Genomic DNA, 15,943 nt, shown 5'->3' with positions numbered 1-15,943 from the left:
CCCTACCACCAGTAACTATTGGATTAATGGATAATTTGTTTGGTTTTAATAGTGACTCAGCCAGTCTTACAATGAGATTGGAGGCACAAGAGATTACCAGCAGTGCCTATTCATAAAAAAGCTTCTTATCTGATCCGGATTTGATAAGAACGAAGCATTAAAATATGAGCTTTATATAATGTTTGCTTGACAAATTTATATTATTTAATAGGTACAGGTGATGTGCTTGTAGTTAACCTGAAAACCGTCCTGGGCACATTTGGATAATGAGGCCCCTATGACCGTGACATTCAAATATATTTTTTCGGTAATAGATAGAGCCCAATGTCGAAGGCAAGGCCCTGGGCATGTGCTCAACAGTGCCCAGCAGGAAAGAGGCCTGGTTAATCTGGCTCACTCACATTGCAAACCGGAACACAACAACTTTAATTTTTTTAATACATTGTCTTCTGAGAACACAAAACGAAATTTTGTATTTTTTCCAATTTATATATAAATGCTATTTTTAAGGCGAAATGTATATGTGCAATAATTTATATGAGTGAGATTTCTAAAAAAATAAATATAATAAGTATTTATTACTATTACTATATTCATCGTAATAAAGATGGCGAAGTATGAAATGAATAAAATATCAATACCTACTTGTAGTAAAAACTAAGAAAAAAAGAATCATCAAAAGATATGATAGTCATTTATTTCCTTCCATTTTCCCGGAGACCTTATATAATGCAATATGCTTAGAAGTCAAGTGCGCGTGTAACAAAGATACGCCAAGCATCAGTTTTATAGCCAATGAAACTGTTCTGCACTGAACGTCGAAGGTCTATGAAAGTATAGAAATGAATATTATTTTTGCAATTGTGTAATTATTTAGAAAATGTACACCGACCTCCGTGAAAACCAATGTTATATCTATATTATAATGAAGCTACAAAATAATTAATGTAATGTTTACTTAGTATATTTATAAATAATGACCACTTTATTGAAATACATGGGTGGTTCATTTTGTAATCCATTTATCTCAACTGCTAATGGCAATAAATCCTAAGATCCCTTTTACTAAGTATACATATGATGTGACAAAACCGAAAAATAGTTTCATAACAAACTTTTTCTTTTTTTTTAATATTTACGGTAGTAAAATTGAATACAATAACAAGTTTATAGAAGAATCAACAATTCATAATATTATATTTTATTTATAACTAAAAAGTCAGGAATCTTATATTTCTTTAATACTATTTAGTAATAATTACTTTTAATTATTTTATATCATAATATACATAATAGTTTTTATCAAACAATTCTGATTTTCCTTAGCTCTCTAACATATTCGGTACGTCATTGGGGGCACGCACGCGCGCAACGGTCGATTCAGCTAACAGGTGCCCAGCAGTCGAACTGTCGCCTTCGACAGGGATACATCATACAACTACAACCTTGTTCAAATACTTAATATAATATAGCTCTGTGTATTATGACAGACTAACGTATTAATATCTTTACAAACACCTTTTAGCTCAATCGTTACTCGTAAACACCTGTGATTATTAACCGATCAAAGTTTTACCAGTGTGCCACTAGTTGCGTTAATAAATTCAACAGGCGCTCGTTTTCTAAGCTCTTAAGCTTGTGAGAAGTCTTTTAAAATTGTATTTTAACGTTGTCCTTTATCTATATTGTTGTTGATATTTCTATTAACTTTATATTAATAAAAAAATCTATTGTTCACAATAACTATAACTTGTCTTTGCAATAATATTGATATTATACTCTCGTTTCATAAAAAATAATTGATTATGAACGCTTTTGAGTGAAAATGACGCATTTATACTCTGTTATGTGGATTATGATAAACGCATTGCTGTAATTTAAATGTAAGTAGAGAAATATTTAATCATATTTATAAGGAAATTTATAAAATTGTATAAGCATTCATCTCAAAAAGGAGAGATCTTAGCCCAGCTGTGGGACATTTACTATATAAGAAAAAAATATTTAAATCCTAAGTATATAAGTAAACTTTTGGTAGTTTATATAACTAGTACATAGTACTAAATAATATTGTTTTAAGCGAACTGTTGGTATTTATATACTTCATTGGTGCATGTAATAATTACTTAAATTTACTTCGAATATAATATCCAATGTTTTTTATTACTTGTGTATGACAGTTCAACAGCAGATAAATAGATAAATATACACCATTATTATTACCATAACCATTATTATATTAAAAAAAATATTTTAATAAAATCAAGTATCTCAAATGTCACTATGTTTATTTCCTAACTCTTCTATATATTTACTAGTTCAAATACACATTCATATTAAATAGTTATTATTAGCATAAATAAATATGTATTTTATTATTGATTACTAATAAAATTATTATTTAATTAAAATATTAATATTATAATTTTTTGTTACTATTAAGTTTTTATTTTTTTTTAAATTATTAAATGATTAATACGAGGTAATTTTGTTTTAGTAACACAATGTTGAGTCCTAAGATTCAGCGATCGATTCGAGTGAACGACGGTCAACTGATAGCGCTTTCTGAACGTGCGCAGTATGACCACTCACAGGTAACAAACTTACGAACAAGTAAACATAATCGATTATGCATAAAACTGTTATTTAGGGGGTATTATTATTAGTTAAACGATCATATGTTTTCTTATTACGAATTTCAAATCAATGGTGATAGAAAGATAGGTTATTATTAAACAAAAATTGAGTTCGAAGATGATAGCTTTGGGAATAACATCGCCTTCTGGCTATTTCTTTATTATATTTAAAATTTTAAACAATTACAAAATTTGACAAAAGGAAAGCGTGTTGTGTCCTTCGTGGTTCTTCTCAATTCGGGGGTATTTTCGAAATCGACGGTAGTTTGTATTTTCATTTAAACAAGTGTGTAATGTTGGTATATTGAGACCTTGTATTTGAAAATAAAGCACGATAAGTAAACCGTTGGTAGAATTTTTAATTATATACATAATATATTGGTATGTTTGTGTATCTAATAATACTATAACGCGGATTTTTATCTGGGAGTACTCGTATTCTACGGAAACAGACGATTATTAAACTGAATCGTAAATGTGTAGAAAGTAAGAAATATCACATTCAGGTTTCTTCTCAATGTTTTGGTAGTGTATACGTAAACCAAAGGTTGCGGATTCAAATCCGAATAAGCGCTACTGTGAAACTTCAAAGTGCTTCCGTAATCCGTCCGTAACAGCCTGTGAATGTCCCACTGCTGGGCTAAAGGCCTCCTCTCCTCTTTTTGAGGAGAAGGTTTGGAGCTTATTCCACCACGCTGCTCCAATGCGGGTTGGTAGAATTCACATGTGGCAGAATTTCAGTGAAATTAGACACATGCAGGTTTCCTCACGATGTTTTCCTTCACCGTAAAGCACGAGATGAATTATAATCACAAATTAAGCACATGAAAATTCAGTGGTGCTTGCCCGGGTTTGAACCCACGATCATCGGTTAAGATTCACGCGTTCTTACCACAGGGCCATCTCGACTTTTTTTTTTTTTTTTTCAAAAGTGCTTTCAAAGTGCTTACTTTTTTATATTATACATAAAGCGATTTCTATTCGTTGGTTTTCATGTCGCTATACTTACTTATTAATATTTTTTTTTCATTTTATGTTTACCTATTTTCAAATTCATGCAAAAGTTTTTATTAAGTTGATTTTTATGTGTTTCGTTTTCATATTGTACTTAAATCTGATTTATACTTTGTTTTTTAGAATAACCAATATTTATATGTTACACATACTAAGTTAACGAATATATAAGTGGGATATACAATATAACCTCTTTTGTAATTTTTTATTTAGTACCTATTATAATTTTATAATTTTGTTGTATATTTTTGGCTTCCTATTTAAATAAAAATTTAATTATTTAAACAGGGGTTCATTTTCAAAAACCTTACGTTGAGTGACTGAATATAACAAAACACAAATATATTTACATATGCAATTCTATTTTGATGCAGACCGGATACTTACATAAGAGGAGTTCGGACAACACAAAATGGCAGCTGCGATGGTTCGTCCTCTACCAGGTCAGTTACTTTTAAAATTTTTAAATATATCTAAAGATATATCCTCCATTACTGGCATGTTTTTTATGTTTATGTATATTTAAACGTAGTTACGACCTATAGCCCAAAAGAAGAATTAAAACAAGTAAATATTTTCAAAGCTTAAAGGTTTAATTTATATTATTTTATATAAAATATACTTTTGCTTAATCTTTGATTTAACATTTCATTTGATACTAAACTCTATCGGTCAAATTCAAATTTTTAAAGTTGATTCGCGTATTATGCAAGTCAAATCGCCATATTGGATTATAACATCACGTAGCCACAGGCGGAAGTAACGACGCGTCGAGGTAGACAAAAGTTATCCTTCGGTTCAACTGGTATTCCTTGGGGATTTTAATATTCAACCAGAATTGGTTGCTTCATTATCAGATTACTGATCTGGCTGGGTAATAGGCTCAATGTGGCTTGTGACTATCGTTCAATCTTTCGCAGCTGGTTCAAGAAGCAATGCGGATTCCTGACGTAGATGGACATTCTCTCAATTCTCTCGACCCACCTTGTATCAGTTCCTGCCGCGATACGTACTTGTGATCACTGCTGCGTTAATTTCTATCCAACAACGTTTGTTAACATAATAACATTTAAAGTTCGCTGCAAGAGCCTAAAAGAGCCCCCCTCTTTTAGGCTCTTGCAGCGAACTTTAAATATGGCGATTCAAGTCATCAGATTGAGACGAGTTGCGACATTTTTTTATTGTAACTTATTCTTGGCAGCAGACACATTTACCTTCGAATGATTCGCTCTGGACACTAGATTAAAGAAAATGCAATTTAAAGCTGCTGCTGTACTGTCAAATCTTACAAGATCGTTTAAAAATAACATCGAGATTAAATTATTCTTATCCTAGTGGTAGCAAGGTTCTTTGGTTCCTATCAAAATCAGGTGGTTTTTCCGTCTATCGCTTCCACAATTGACATCGCCACATCTGATGTCAGACAGTTTCCTTGCTTTCTCTGCATCTGACAAGGCAAATCTTATCGCCTCTCAATATGTACTGAGTTCTATACCTGTCCATCATCCAGAATCAGTTACTACCACTCAAGCTTTCACCTTGTGATACTATTATGCGAGAGATTCGCATACATCAAAAGGAGAGTCCGACCAGTACCTTTAAATCCTTTTAAACAATCTATTTATTATTTTCTAGCTGTTCTGACCCGGTCGAGATATATCTATAGATCTATCGTGTCTTAAGGCATCGCCTCTTGCCGTACCTTGAAACGAACCGACATGCAATCCGGATGATTTCTAGACAAGCGCGTTCCGTCTTAAATCAATTTACATTAGTTTCTTATTACAATAAAATGAAAGTAGCTTTAGAGTAACACGGTAAGAGAACAGATGAACACACTGAGATATAGACTGGTAAAATCATAATCCAGCGAGGTTTCGACTAAAAATCCAATTTAATATTATTTTTACTTTAGTATTTTATTATATCATAATACAAGTCGACGATATTTTTCAGTTTATAAGCCTCACATTAGCGAAAACACCTTTCGGCAATGTTAGGTGATAAGTAGTCTGGTTATTACCGAATATATTACATATAAGGATACTGTTTATTTATTTGATTATAATACATTTATATATATTTGTTTATGTCATGTACACTCCGGCTGTCCTTTTTCCTTTCCTCTACGTTTCGAATACTGATTGTCTTTTGTTTTTCTCTCTTATCTCTGACCTAAGTTTAAGTTTCCTTGGTGTACAATAAATTATAATTTGGTTTGTATTGTTTTATATATATGGATAACCTTAAGAATAAATAATTTATATATATATATATATATATATATATATATATATATTTTATAGTTTAGTTCGCGATCGCGATGTCTGAAAGAGTTCGTAGTAGCGATAAGGATTATGCACTCTCTTAATTTAATTTATAGTCAGTTTATAATATATATATTGTCTAGAACCTGCTATTCTACTACGAGTCAGAGAACAACACGCGACCAACTGGCGTGCTTCTTCTAGAAGGGTCCTACTGTGAGCGGCTCAGTAAAGCTCCCATGGAACGGAATGCCTCGGTAACTATACAATTTAATTTATTTGACTAACCATAATAATGATTATTGTTATTATTTATATTAATTATTATTATTACTTATTTCTGATTTATATTACCCACCAATCAACCGGTAAACAATTAGAACGATTCTTACTTGTACCCGTAGATGTATATATGTAGGTAAGTATTATTTATTTTGCTAGTTTTATGCTAGTGAATATAAAATAGTAATTTAAAAAAAACAGGCAGTCATAGGGACTGCCGATAGAAGTGCAAACTTGAAATTGTTAAATATATTGGCAAATTTCCACATCAATTGATACTCGAAGTAATAATTCAATCGCTTTTTATTATATACCATTTTATTCAAGAAAATACAAGTCGTAAACTCGGTACAAAATATTAATACAGCTTAATTTAATAAATAATAGTTAAAATACACTTATATTATTTGTATATACTGTTAGCATTTCCATAAATATCAATTATTATTATCCTCATTGATTTCCATAATACTTAAATTATTTATACGTTATTAATATAACGAAAACGTTTAGCATGTCGGTGACGCAAAGCCACGAGTCTATCCTCTATGATAAACCAGCGTAACGCGCCTAAAGAAATTTTCACTTCAAAAATTGTATATATAATACAAACATCAACTTTGCTTCCATTTGTAATTAGTACAATGGTTAAACAAAAAACTATTATTAAATTAATTAATTAAAAAAAAATCACATACAAGTTTTATTGCGCAATATACGAAACCAGTGGTTTTTCATTTATACTAGTACAATAAAAAAATTAAGTAAGGCTTTGTGCAAGCTCGTCTGGATAGGTACCACCCACTCATCAGATATTCTACCACAAAACATCAGTACTTGGTATTGTTGTGTTTCGGTTTGAAGGGTGAGTGGAGGGATATAACATCGTAGTTCCCAAGGTTGGTGGCGCATTGACGATGTAAGCGATGGTTAACACTTATCATCAGGTGGCCATATGCTCGCCCGCCTACACTTCAATAAAAAAAAGCAATAAGATCGGTGGTTATTGGTTTTTGCGTTAAATTGTTATATTTGTGCAGATGGATGAATTTTAATTAAATAGATGCTCAAAAGATTGAAGTGTTCACATAATTAATGCAAATACGCGATTACGTTAGGCCAAGTAAAGTAACGTGAGATACATGACATAGCTATAGCCTATTCCAAACACAAAAAGAATAAAGATAAATAAGCAACTTTGGCATTGAATTGACACGATATCATTTTTCGACTTTAATAATCTATGATATTAATTATGGATTCGCGACATGTCTGTTTGTCCTGAGTCTGGGTGTAATTATCTATATAAGTATGTATTTACAAAAGAAAACTAGTATATGTAGTATATCAGTTGTCTGTTGTCTTCCATCAGGAAAACATTCGATTAGAACAGGCTATTTCAATGGTGGATGATAGTATATATAGTATTCAATATAATCTTTAAAAAAATACGATTCAAACTTACTTGTAAAATCCTACTTGAATAAACTATATATTGATTTTCATAAAGTTACAATTTATTAATATTTTCGTAATTTTTTCATACATAGTTCTGCTTCACAATATCATACCGACGGGAGAGTCAAAGACAATATGAGTTGCGCGCGGCGTCTGAAGTGGATTGCGTTCATTGGGTTGATGCCATCCGAGAGGCGAGGTGAGTGATTACCAGTTACACTATACGTATTAAACGTGTGTCATTAAAAACTTGGGTATTCATCTTAGGATAAACACGTAAGTAAACAAGGCGGTGCGGTGCACCAGGGCCCTCTTATTTAAGTACCAACATATGAAATAGATTTCATATTTCATATGTATATTTTTGCGTACCAATTATTATTCTGATTACAAGTTCATTATTATTATATTTTATATTACAAGGAGACAAAAAAATATCTTTAGAATCGACGCAACGCTGCACTGGGGCTTTTAACCGCCTAGCTACGCTACGCTACTATCTTTTGTCCATAAAACTGTTCATGCTCCTTGGTGAAGGGACATATCGCGAGATATATCTTTCAGGTGTCGGATGAATTTCTACTAGATGTATATTAATACAAACACAATCCGCGTGGTGAAATAACGTCCATACCGTCTCTTTAACAGGAAATAGGCCTATGCAGGTTTTTTATGGGCTTTTACGATACTTAACTATATATACGAATATAACAAATGCGGAAGTAGCTTTGTTTGTCTGTAACACTGAACCGATTTTGAAGAAATTTGACATGAAGCAAGCTTGAGCTCTGAGGATACTTTTTTACAACAACAAAAAGCGAACACTAATGTATTATATATTTAAAGGTATACTCGAAGTGCTGACGAACGGTGCCCTGTTAATAATTCACGGACACAAATTTTGTCACACTGTTTCGCATACTTAAAAATTTCATCAGAAATATTTAAACTTCCTTTTCATCAAACAGAATTTGAAATATAAACATGAATTAATATTTAAAAACCATAATACATATTTCGTGATTTTGATGTGTAAACATCTTAGCGCTCAGTACACGGTAGAGGCTAACCGTGAGCTCGAGCGTCAGACGTCAGCAGAAGATTTTAAGCGTCAGACGACGTCAGCTTAAGATTTGTTATTGTATGTGCGTTAATGTGTGCGTGAGATCGGTACATGCGCTCACACGCTTACACATAAATTCTCCTGATTACTTTGGAATTTATTTTTTTTATCAATATATAAAATATTTTGAAATCGTTTCATTGGAGTGATGCTCTGTAAAAAATATCAACCAATCATTAATACACTCAGCCCCCCCCCCACCGAAACGCATTACTAAGTAGAGCTGTTTAACGGTACAATAAGTATATATTTATATATAATAAGTAAATAAATTTGCTGGTTTAAAAAGGATGATATATTTCAAGGTCGAACACTAAAACAGGTGTACTATTTTTAATCACCGGCTCATAAAAATCGATTAAAGCTAAAAATATACTGCTTTACCTATAAATTTCGTTTGAGGGATGATGAGTAAAACAATGCCGTGTCTTCGTCTTTCAAATGTCAAAACAATGATGACAGAAAGGGAGAGTAACCCGTAACTTGATTTTGTTTAAAATGAAAATTTATAATTTACCTTTTATATAAATTATTTGTCGTCTGGCATAGAAGTTATGATGACCATGCTCACTGTCCGACGCGTAGTGATGCGAGTATGACGGACAACCACTAAGTTACCGATTCATCATTCTTTATAAAAAAACGCGTACACCTTTTTTATGAGGTTATATCATATATTGGTGGAGTTAGGGTTTTTTCCAAACCACTGAGTTTTCATGTGCTTAATTTGTGATTATAATTCATCTCGTGCTTTACGGTGAAAGAAAACATCGCGAGAAAACCTGCATGTGTTTAATTCCACTGAAATTCTGCCACATATGTATTCCACCAAACCGCATTGGAGCAGCGTGATGGAGTAAGCTCAATACCTTCTCCTCAAAAAGGGAGGAGGGGCCTTAGCCCAGTACTGGGACATTCACAGGCTGTTACTTACTAGGGCTTTTTGCAAGCTCGTCTACCTACCCGGTACCACCGACTCATCACATATTCAACCGCCGAACAGTAATGCATAGTATTGTTGGATTGACGAGCCGGTTGGCGTGGTTGGTAGACACTTGCCTTTCACGCCGAAGGTTGTGGGTTCGATTCCCACCCAGGACAGACATTTGTGTGCATGAACATGTCTGTTTGTCTTGAGTCTGGGTGTAATTATCTATATAAGTATTTATTTCCAAAAAAAGTAGTATATGTAGTATATCAGTTGTCTGGTTTCCATAGCACAAGCTTTGTACAAGCTTAATTTGGGATCAGATGGCCGTGTGTGAAAAATATCCCAGGATATTATTATTATTATTATAATGGTGAGTGAGCCGGTGTAACTACAGGCACAGACATTACATTTTAGTTCCCAAGATTGGAATTGATGATGTAAGGAATGGTTAATATTTCTTAAAGCGGCAATGTCTATGCGTGATGGTCACCCACCACCCAGAGCGTTAGATAGTATTTTACGAGTATATCACGTTTACGGGGGCGGATCAGGAATTTTACTCAATAGACCTACAGGGACATTGTAAATGTGTATTCTAATTAAATATATTCGGAGAAAAGAAATATATAAAAAAATATTATTAGTTTTTGTAAAGTTAATAAAATAAATTAATTAAATATGTTAGTGAAAAATTCAAGGTGCAATAATTACAATTCATTTACTAATATAGGGCAGCCCAGCTACGTATCAAGCGCAGCCTTATATCAGCCTTCTCCCCAAGGGCTTAATAGGGTCATATCCTTGACCCAATTCCATATAGGATACGAAATAACGATTTCATAATACAATTATTTTAACAGATATTGATATTTCATTTCGCATTGTTAAATCAGCTCAACGGGCAAGAATCGATATTCATGAACATTATATAAAAAAAACAATCAGCCAATTGAAATTGAACTGATATTTTGTTTAAAGCTTTTATTTATTTTTGAAAAATTCTGTACATGTACTTTAATTCATTTTAATTTGAAAATTTATCTTATATTTTATAAAATAGGTTGTCGATAGTAATCTAGCTTTGAGGGAACGTAGCAGCGTGTATTGTGATTTATATTCGATCGTGTTGAATTCCTTCCTCCCGTCCTTGTCTTTATGTGTAAGGAAATTGAGAGATTAACTGTACATATCCACTCAATTGTGTACCATAATATCCTCTAAATCGTTGTCTAGTCTTTAAAAACTAGTAGTGTTGCACATTGTGACCATTTATAAATTGGTAGCATATCTCATTTATGTATTATAAATAATAGTATTATTTATATATAAAGCATTAGTTATATTATTATAACTATGTCTTAAAAAGTAAGTAACAGCCTGTAAATGTCCCACTGCTGGGCTAAGGTCTCCTCTCCCTTTTTGAGGAGAAGGTTTGAAGCTTATTCCACCACGCTGCTCCAATGCGGGTTGGTGGAATACACATGTGGCATAGTTTCAATGAAATTAGACACATGCAGGTTTCCTCACCTGGTGCCGTGGAGTACCGGCTTAGAATAGTACTCCCCCAATCTCATCCCGTGGGTGTCGTAAGAGGCGACTGAGGGACGGGGAAAAGGGGGGATGGGCAGCAGCGTCCCCCTCCCATAAACATCTTACCCCCTACTGCGCTCGCCAACACGCCTGCCCAGCGCGGCGAGTATGGGCAAACCCCTCCCTAAATGGCAGATGCGCCCAAAAAAAGGCCCTCAGTTACCGGCAAGCCCGCTAGGCCCGACCAAGGTAGCGGTCGCGGTATCGGCAGGGCAGGGGGTGCTAAGAATCACCGGTTCACATCAGGCTACCGTATAAAGCGACTGAAAATGGCAACGTATAATGGACGCTCGATGAGGCTGGACCATCACCTCGCCGAATTAGAAGTAGAGTTAAGTCATATAAACTGGCATATACTGGGGTTATCTGAAGTCCGAAGACAGGGGGAGGACACGATAACTCTAGAGTCCGGTAACTTACTCTACTTCCGCGAAGGTGATAACCTCTCCCAGGGTGGTGTCGGTTTTCTAGTCAAAAAGGATCTCATTAGCAGCATTGTGGAAATCAGTAGTGTGTCGAACCGGGTAGCGTACCTTGTCCTAAAACTTTCCGACAGGTACTCCCTGAAGGTTGTACAGGTATATGCGCCAACTTCGACATACTCTGATGATGTGGTCGAAGCGATGTACGAGGACATCGCAAAGGCCCTCAACGACACCTCGAGGGCCCACTACAATGTTGTTATGGGAGACTTTAATGCTAAAGTGGGAGTACAAGATAGCGGTGAATCGAAAGTCGGACCTTACGGCTTGGGCTGCAGAAATCACAGGGGGCAAATGCTGGTAAACTTTCTCGAAGCGCAGGGGCTTTTTTTGATGAATTCTTTCTTTCAAAAGAAGCCTCAGAGGAGGTGGACCTGGCGAAGCCCCGATAACGTGACAAGGAACGAGATAGACTTTATCATTTCGAATAAAAGGCACATATTTAGAGATGTTTCAGTGATCAACAGGTTTAATACCGGAAGTGATCACCGCTTGGTTCGAGGCACTCTAAATATCAACTTAAAAGCCGAAAGATCGAGAATGATGAGGTCTACTCTCCGACCTACCATGCTCCAAGCTGCTCAAGGCTCCGAAAAGTTCCAAATGGAACTTCAAAATCAATTCACCGCGTTGGAAACCATAAGCAGCATTGATGAGAGAACCGACACGCTGGTCAAAATACTGCAAAACACATCCCGCAAGTGTTTTCCGCCACAGAGAAGAGACAACGCACCAAAACTCTCTGCTGAGACACTCGAGCTCATAAGAAAACGACGAGAACTACCATCGTTTTTGTCAGATAAGGCCTTAAACCGAACAATAAAAACGCTGACGCGACGCGATCTCCGACGCTCCAATACCCGTGCCATCAAGGCTGCGATTGAGCAAAATCGGGGATCGAAAGTGTTCGCTCGCAAGTTTGGGAGGCCGCGTCTGACAAAACTTAAAACTGAAAATGGTGGGGTCGTTACCTCTAGGCCTGAGATTATCGGAGAAGTAGAGAGGTTTTATGGGCAGTTGTTCTCTTCAAGATCGGATAAACCCGTGGGAATCAGTATTGATGACCAGCGCGCCCCTCTTATGCGCCATTACTCCGAGGAGCTCCCCGTCGTTGACCAAGGCGAGATTAGGGCGGCTCTATAACAGCTTAAAAACAACAAAGCTCCGGGAGATGACGGAATCACAACAGAGTTGCTTAAGACAGGCGGGACTCCGGTCCTGAAAGAGCTAGCAAGCCTCTTTAATTCCGTCATCCAACATGGCAAGACCCCGGAAACGTGGAGCGGGAGTGAGGTGGTACTGTTTTTCAAGAAAGGTGATAAAACCCTCTTGAAAAACTACAGACCAATCTCCCTCCTGAGTCACGTGTATAAGCTGTTCTCAAGAGTCGTCACGAACCGTCTCGCCAGACGACTTGACGAGTTCCAGCCCCCAGAGCAAGCCGGCTTTCGATCAGGCTACAGCACCGTGGACCACATCCATACTGTTCGGCAGATTGTGCAGAAGACCGAAGAGTACAATCAGCCGCTGTGTATGGCATTTGTGGACTACGAGAAAGCCTTCGACTCCATTGAAACCTGGGCAGTGTTCGACTCATTGCAGAGATGTCATATCGATTGGAGATATATCGAGGTACTGAGATGTCTGTACAACGCCGCTACAATGACTGTCCACATCCAGGACTGTAAGACGAAGGCGATCCAACTGCGCAGAGGGGTGAGACAGGGGGATGTAATATCCCCGAAACTGTTCACCAACGCGTTGGAAGACGTTTTCAAAACGCTGGATTGGACTAGGTATGGAGTCAATGTAAACGGCGAGTACATCTCACACCTTCGATTTGCCGACGATATCGTCATCATAGCAGAGTCGCTGGAACAACTCACCGAAATGCTGCGTAGCCTAGGCGAGTCTTCCCGGTGTGTCGGTCTCGGTATGAACTTGGACAAGACCAAGGTCATGTTCAATAGGCATGTCGTGCCGGGACCGATATACGTCGAGGGGAAACCTCTCGAAGTTGTTAGTGAATATACCTACCTAGGACAGATAATACAAGTCGGTAGGAACAACTTCGAGAAGGAAGCCGATCGAAGAATTCGCTTGGGATGGGCAGCATTTGGCAACCTTCGTCAAGTCCTCAAGTCGTCTATACCGCAATGTTTGAAGACGAAAGTCTTCAACCAATGCGTCTTACCTGCCATGACATACGGTGCCGAAACGTGGACACTAACTGCGGGACTAGTCCACAAATTCAAAGTCGCTCAGCGTGCTATGGAGCGAGCTATGCTCGGAGTATCTTTGAAGGATAAGATCAGAAATGAGATTATCCGGAAAAGAACCGGAGTCACCGACATAGCTTGCAAAATTAGCAGGCTGAAGTGGCAGTGGGCTGGTCACGTATGTCGTAGGACCGATGGCCGTTGGAGCAGACGAGTCCTAGAGTGGAGACCGCGAATCGGCAAGCGCAGCGTAGGGCGCCCTCCAGCCAGCTGGACCGACGATCTTAAGAAGGTGGCGGGCACCAACTGGATGCGGAAGGCGGAGGACAGGGAGCTTTGGCGCACCTTGGGAGAGGCCTATGTTCAGCAGTGGACAACGATTGGCTGTTGATTGATTGATAGGTTTCCTCACGATGTTTCCCTTCACCGAAAAGCACGAGATGAATTATAAACAGAAATTTAGCGCATGAAAATTCAGAGGTGCTTGCCCGGGTTTGAACTATGTAAGACATATATATATTTATTATTTATATAATTTTGAAAGAGGTGTCCGGCATAGACCCTACTCATACATATTGTCAAATATTATGCACTAATGTGGCTAAGATTCCCACCGGACAGACATTTGTGTGCATGAACATGTCTGTTTGTCCTAAGTCTGGGTGTAATTATGAATATAAGTATGTATTTACAAAAGAAAAGTAGTATATGTAGTATATGAGTTGTCTGGTTTCCACAGTACAAGCTCTGCTTAGTTTGGGATCAGATGGCCGTGTGTGAATAATGTTCCAGGATATTATTATTATTATTATTCAAAGACATTTTTTACTAATTTAATCTATTACTAACATTATGTTTATGTTTAGTTATCTTATAAATCAATTTTGTTAATTTGTCTTTCCTATTCGAATGTTGCAATGGGTAACCAACCTAAAATTCCAAACATAAATGTTTTTAACGAACCAATCTTCTAAATTATTATGTTACATTCCAAATTAAGGTGGAAGCTAGATCCCGAACGGATGGTAACATTAAATTTAATTTGCAAACCCGCGTTTCAAAATTTCTCCCAAGAGCTTCTTGATTAGAATATATTTTGTATTGATTCGAATGATATATTTCTACGAAAAAAAGACAAAAAATTACTACAAAACTTAGAACATAGTTGCCTCTTTGTCTGTATTCTTTCTCATGTAGTATTAAGATTATAAGAGTATGAGCTTAACCCGCCCTCACTTTTTTATAACCGTAGGATTAGATGCTTCGATCCAAGGGGTATATTATTCTAGGGCTCCCTAAAAATGCAATGCAACTGGTTGTCTATTAAGGCTTAAATAAATGATTGAATTCTATGTTTAAGATTGGCGGAAATAGACAAAGGATCTGGTATCTTCTCCCTGTTCACTAATACCAAACAGATTTCGATATATCTCTAAAATATTTATTAGCTTATTTTTTTTATCATCGATTCAATTTAATTTATTATGAATTACAGATTCAGTTATGGATTTAAACCTTGACTTCGCTCTGACATTAAAAAAAATTCCTAGATAGATAAATAGATAGATAGATATTACATTAGTTTTCTGTGAGCTGTTTTGTGCATGTCAGATTTTCTTTAAATAAAAATTCCGATTTCCGTTTGCTTTTCTATCAGCTACGCTCTCGTAAGTCGTACATTTAATTTCTCGTTTAATTCTTCATTTTTGTAAAGTTCGTTTTGAAAAGTAAGCTCGGTAAATAATAATAAAACACATTATTCCTAATAATGTTTGAATTATAAGATTTATTTAAATTTTTATTAAAAATGTTGTTTATTTTTGAATAAGTTTTTATTTGCGTTCAGGTGATAGTGTCCGAATATTCCAAGTCATTTCTTACAAGTACGACTATTCCCTGTTCAAAATAACTTAATTAATGAGAAGGAAATAACGTTCATCG

The 15,943-nt window shown here is 35.9% G+C and overlaps 1 protein-coding gene across 1 annotated transcript in view; it reads left to right on the top strand.

Annotated features, from left to right (window-relative positions):
• The first annotated feature begins 1,848 nt into the window (after window positions 1–1,848).
• LOC126773516 (ras-specific guanine nucleotide-releasing factor 1-like) overlaps window positions 1,849–15,943 on the top strand; it is a 46,181-nt gene continuing 32,086 nt past the window's right edge. The window contains exons 1-5 of the mRNA XM_050494465.1: window positions 1,849–1,883; window positions 2,498–2,594; window positions 4,025–4,093; window positions 6,061–6,174; window positions 7,750–7,856. Coding sequence (XP_050350422.1) covers window positions 2,505–2,594; window positions 4,025–4,093; window positions 6,061–6,174; window positions 7,750–7,856 — 380 coding nt within the window. The 5' untranslated portion in view covers window positions 1,849–1,883; window positions 2,498–2,504. The remainder of the gene's footprint in view (window positions 1,884–2,497; window positions 2,595–4,024; window positions 4,094–6,060; window positions 6,175–7,749; window positions 7,857–15,943) is intronic.

This window comes from Nymphalis io, chromosome 14 (assembly GCF_905147045.1).
Source record: "Nymphalis io chromosome 14, ilAglIoxx1.1, whole genome shotgun sequence".
In the NCBI taxonomy this organism is placed as follows: domain Eukaryota; kingdom Metazoa; phylum Arthropoda; class Insecta; order Lepidoptera; family Nymphalidae; genus Nymphalis; species Nymphalis io.
The sequence above is the reverse complement of the archived record's forward strand: the minus strand, read 5'-3'. Positions and strand labels throughout refer to the sequence as shown.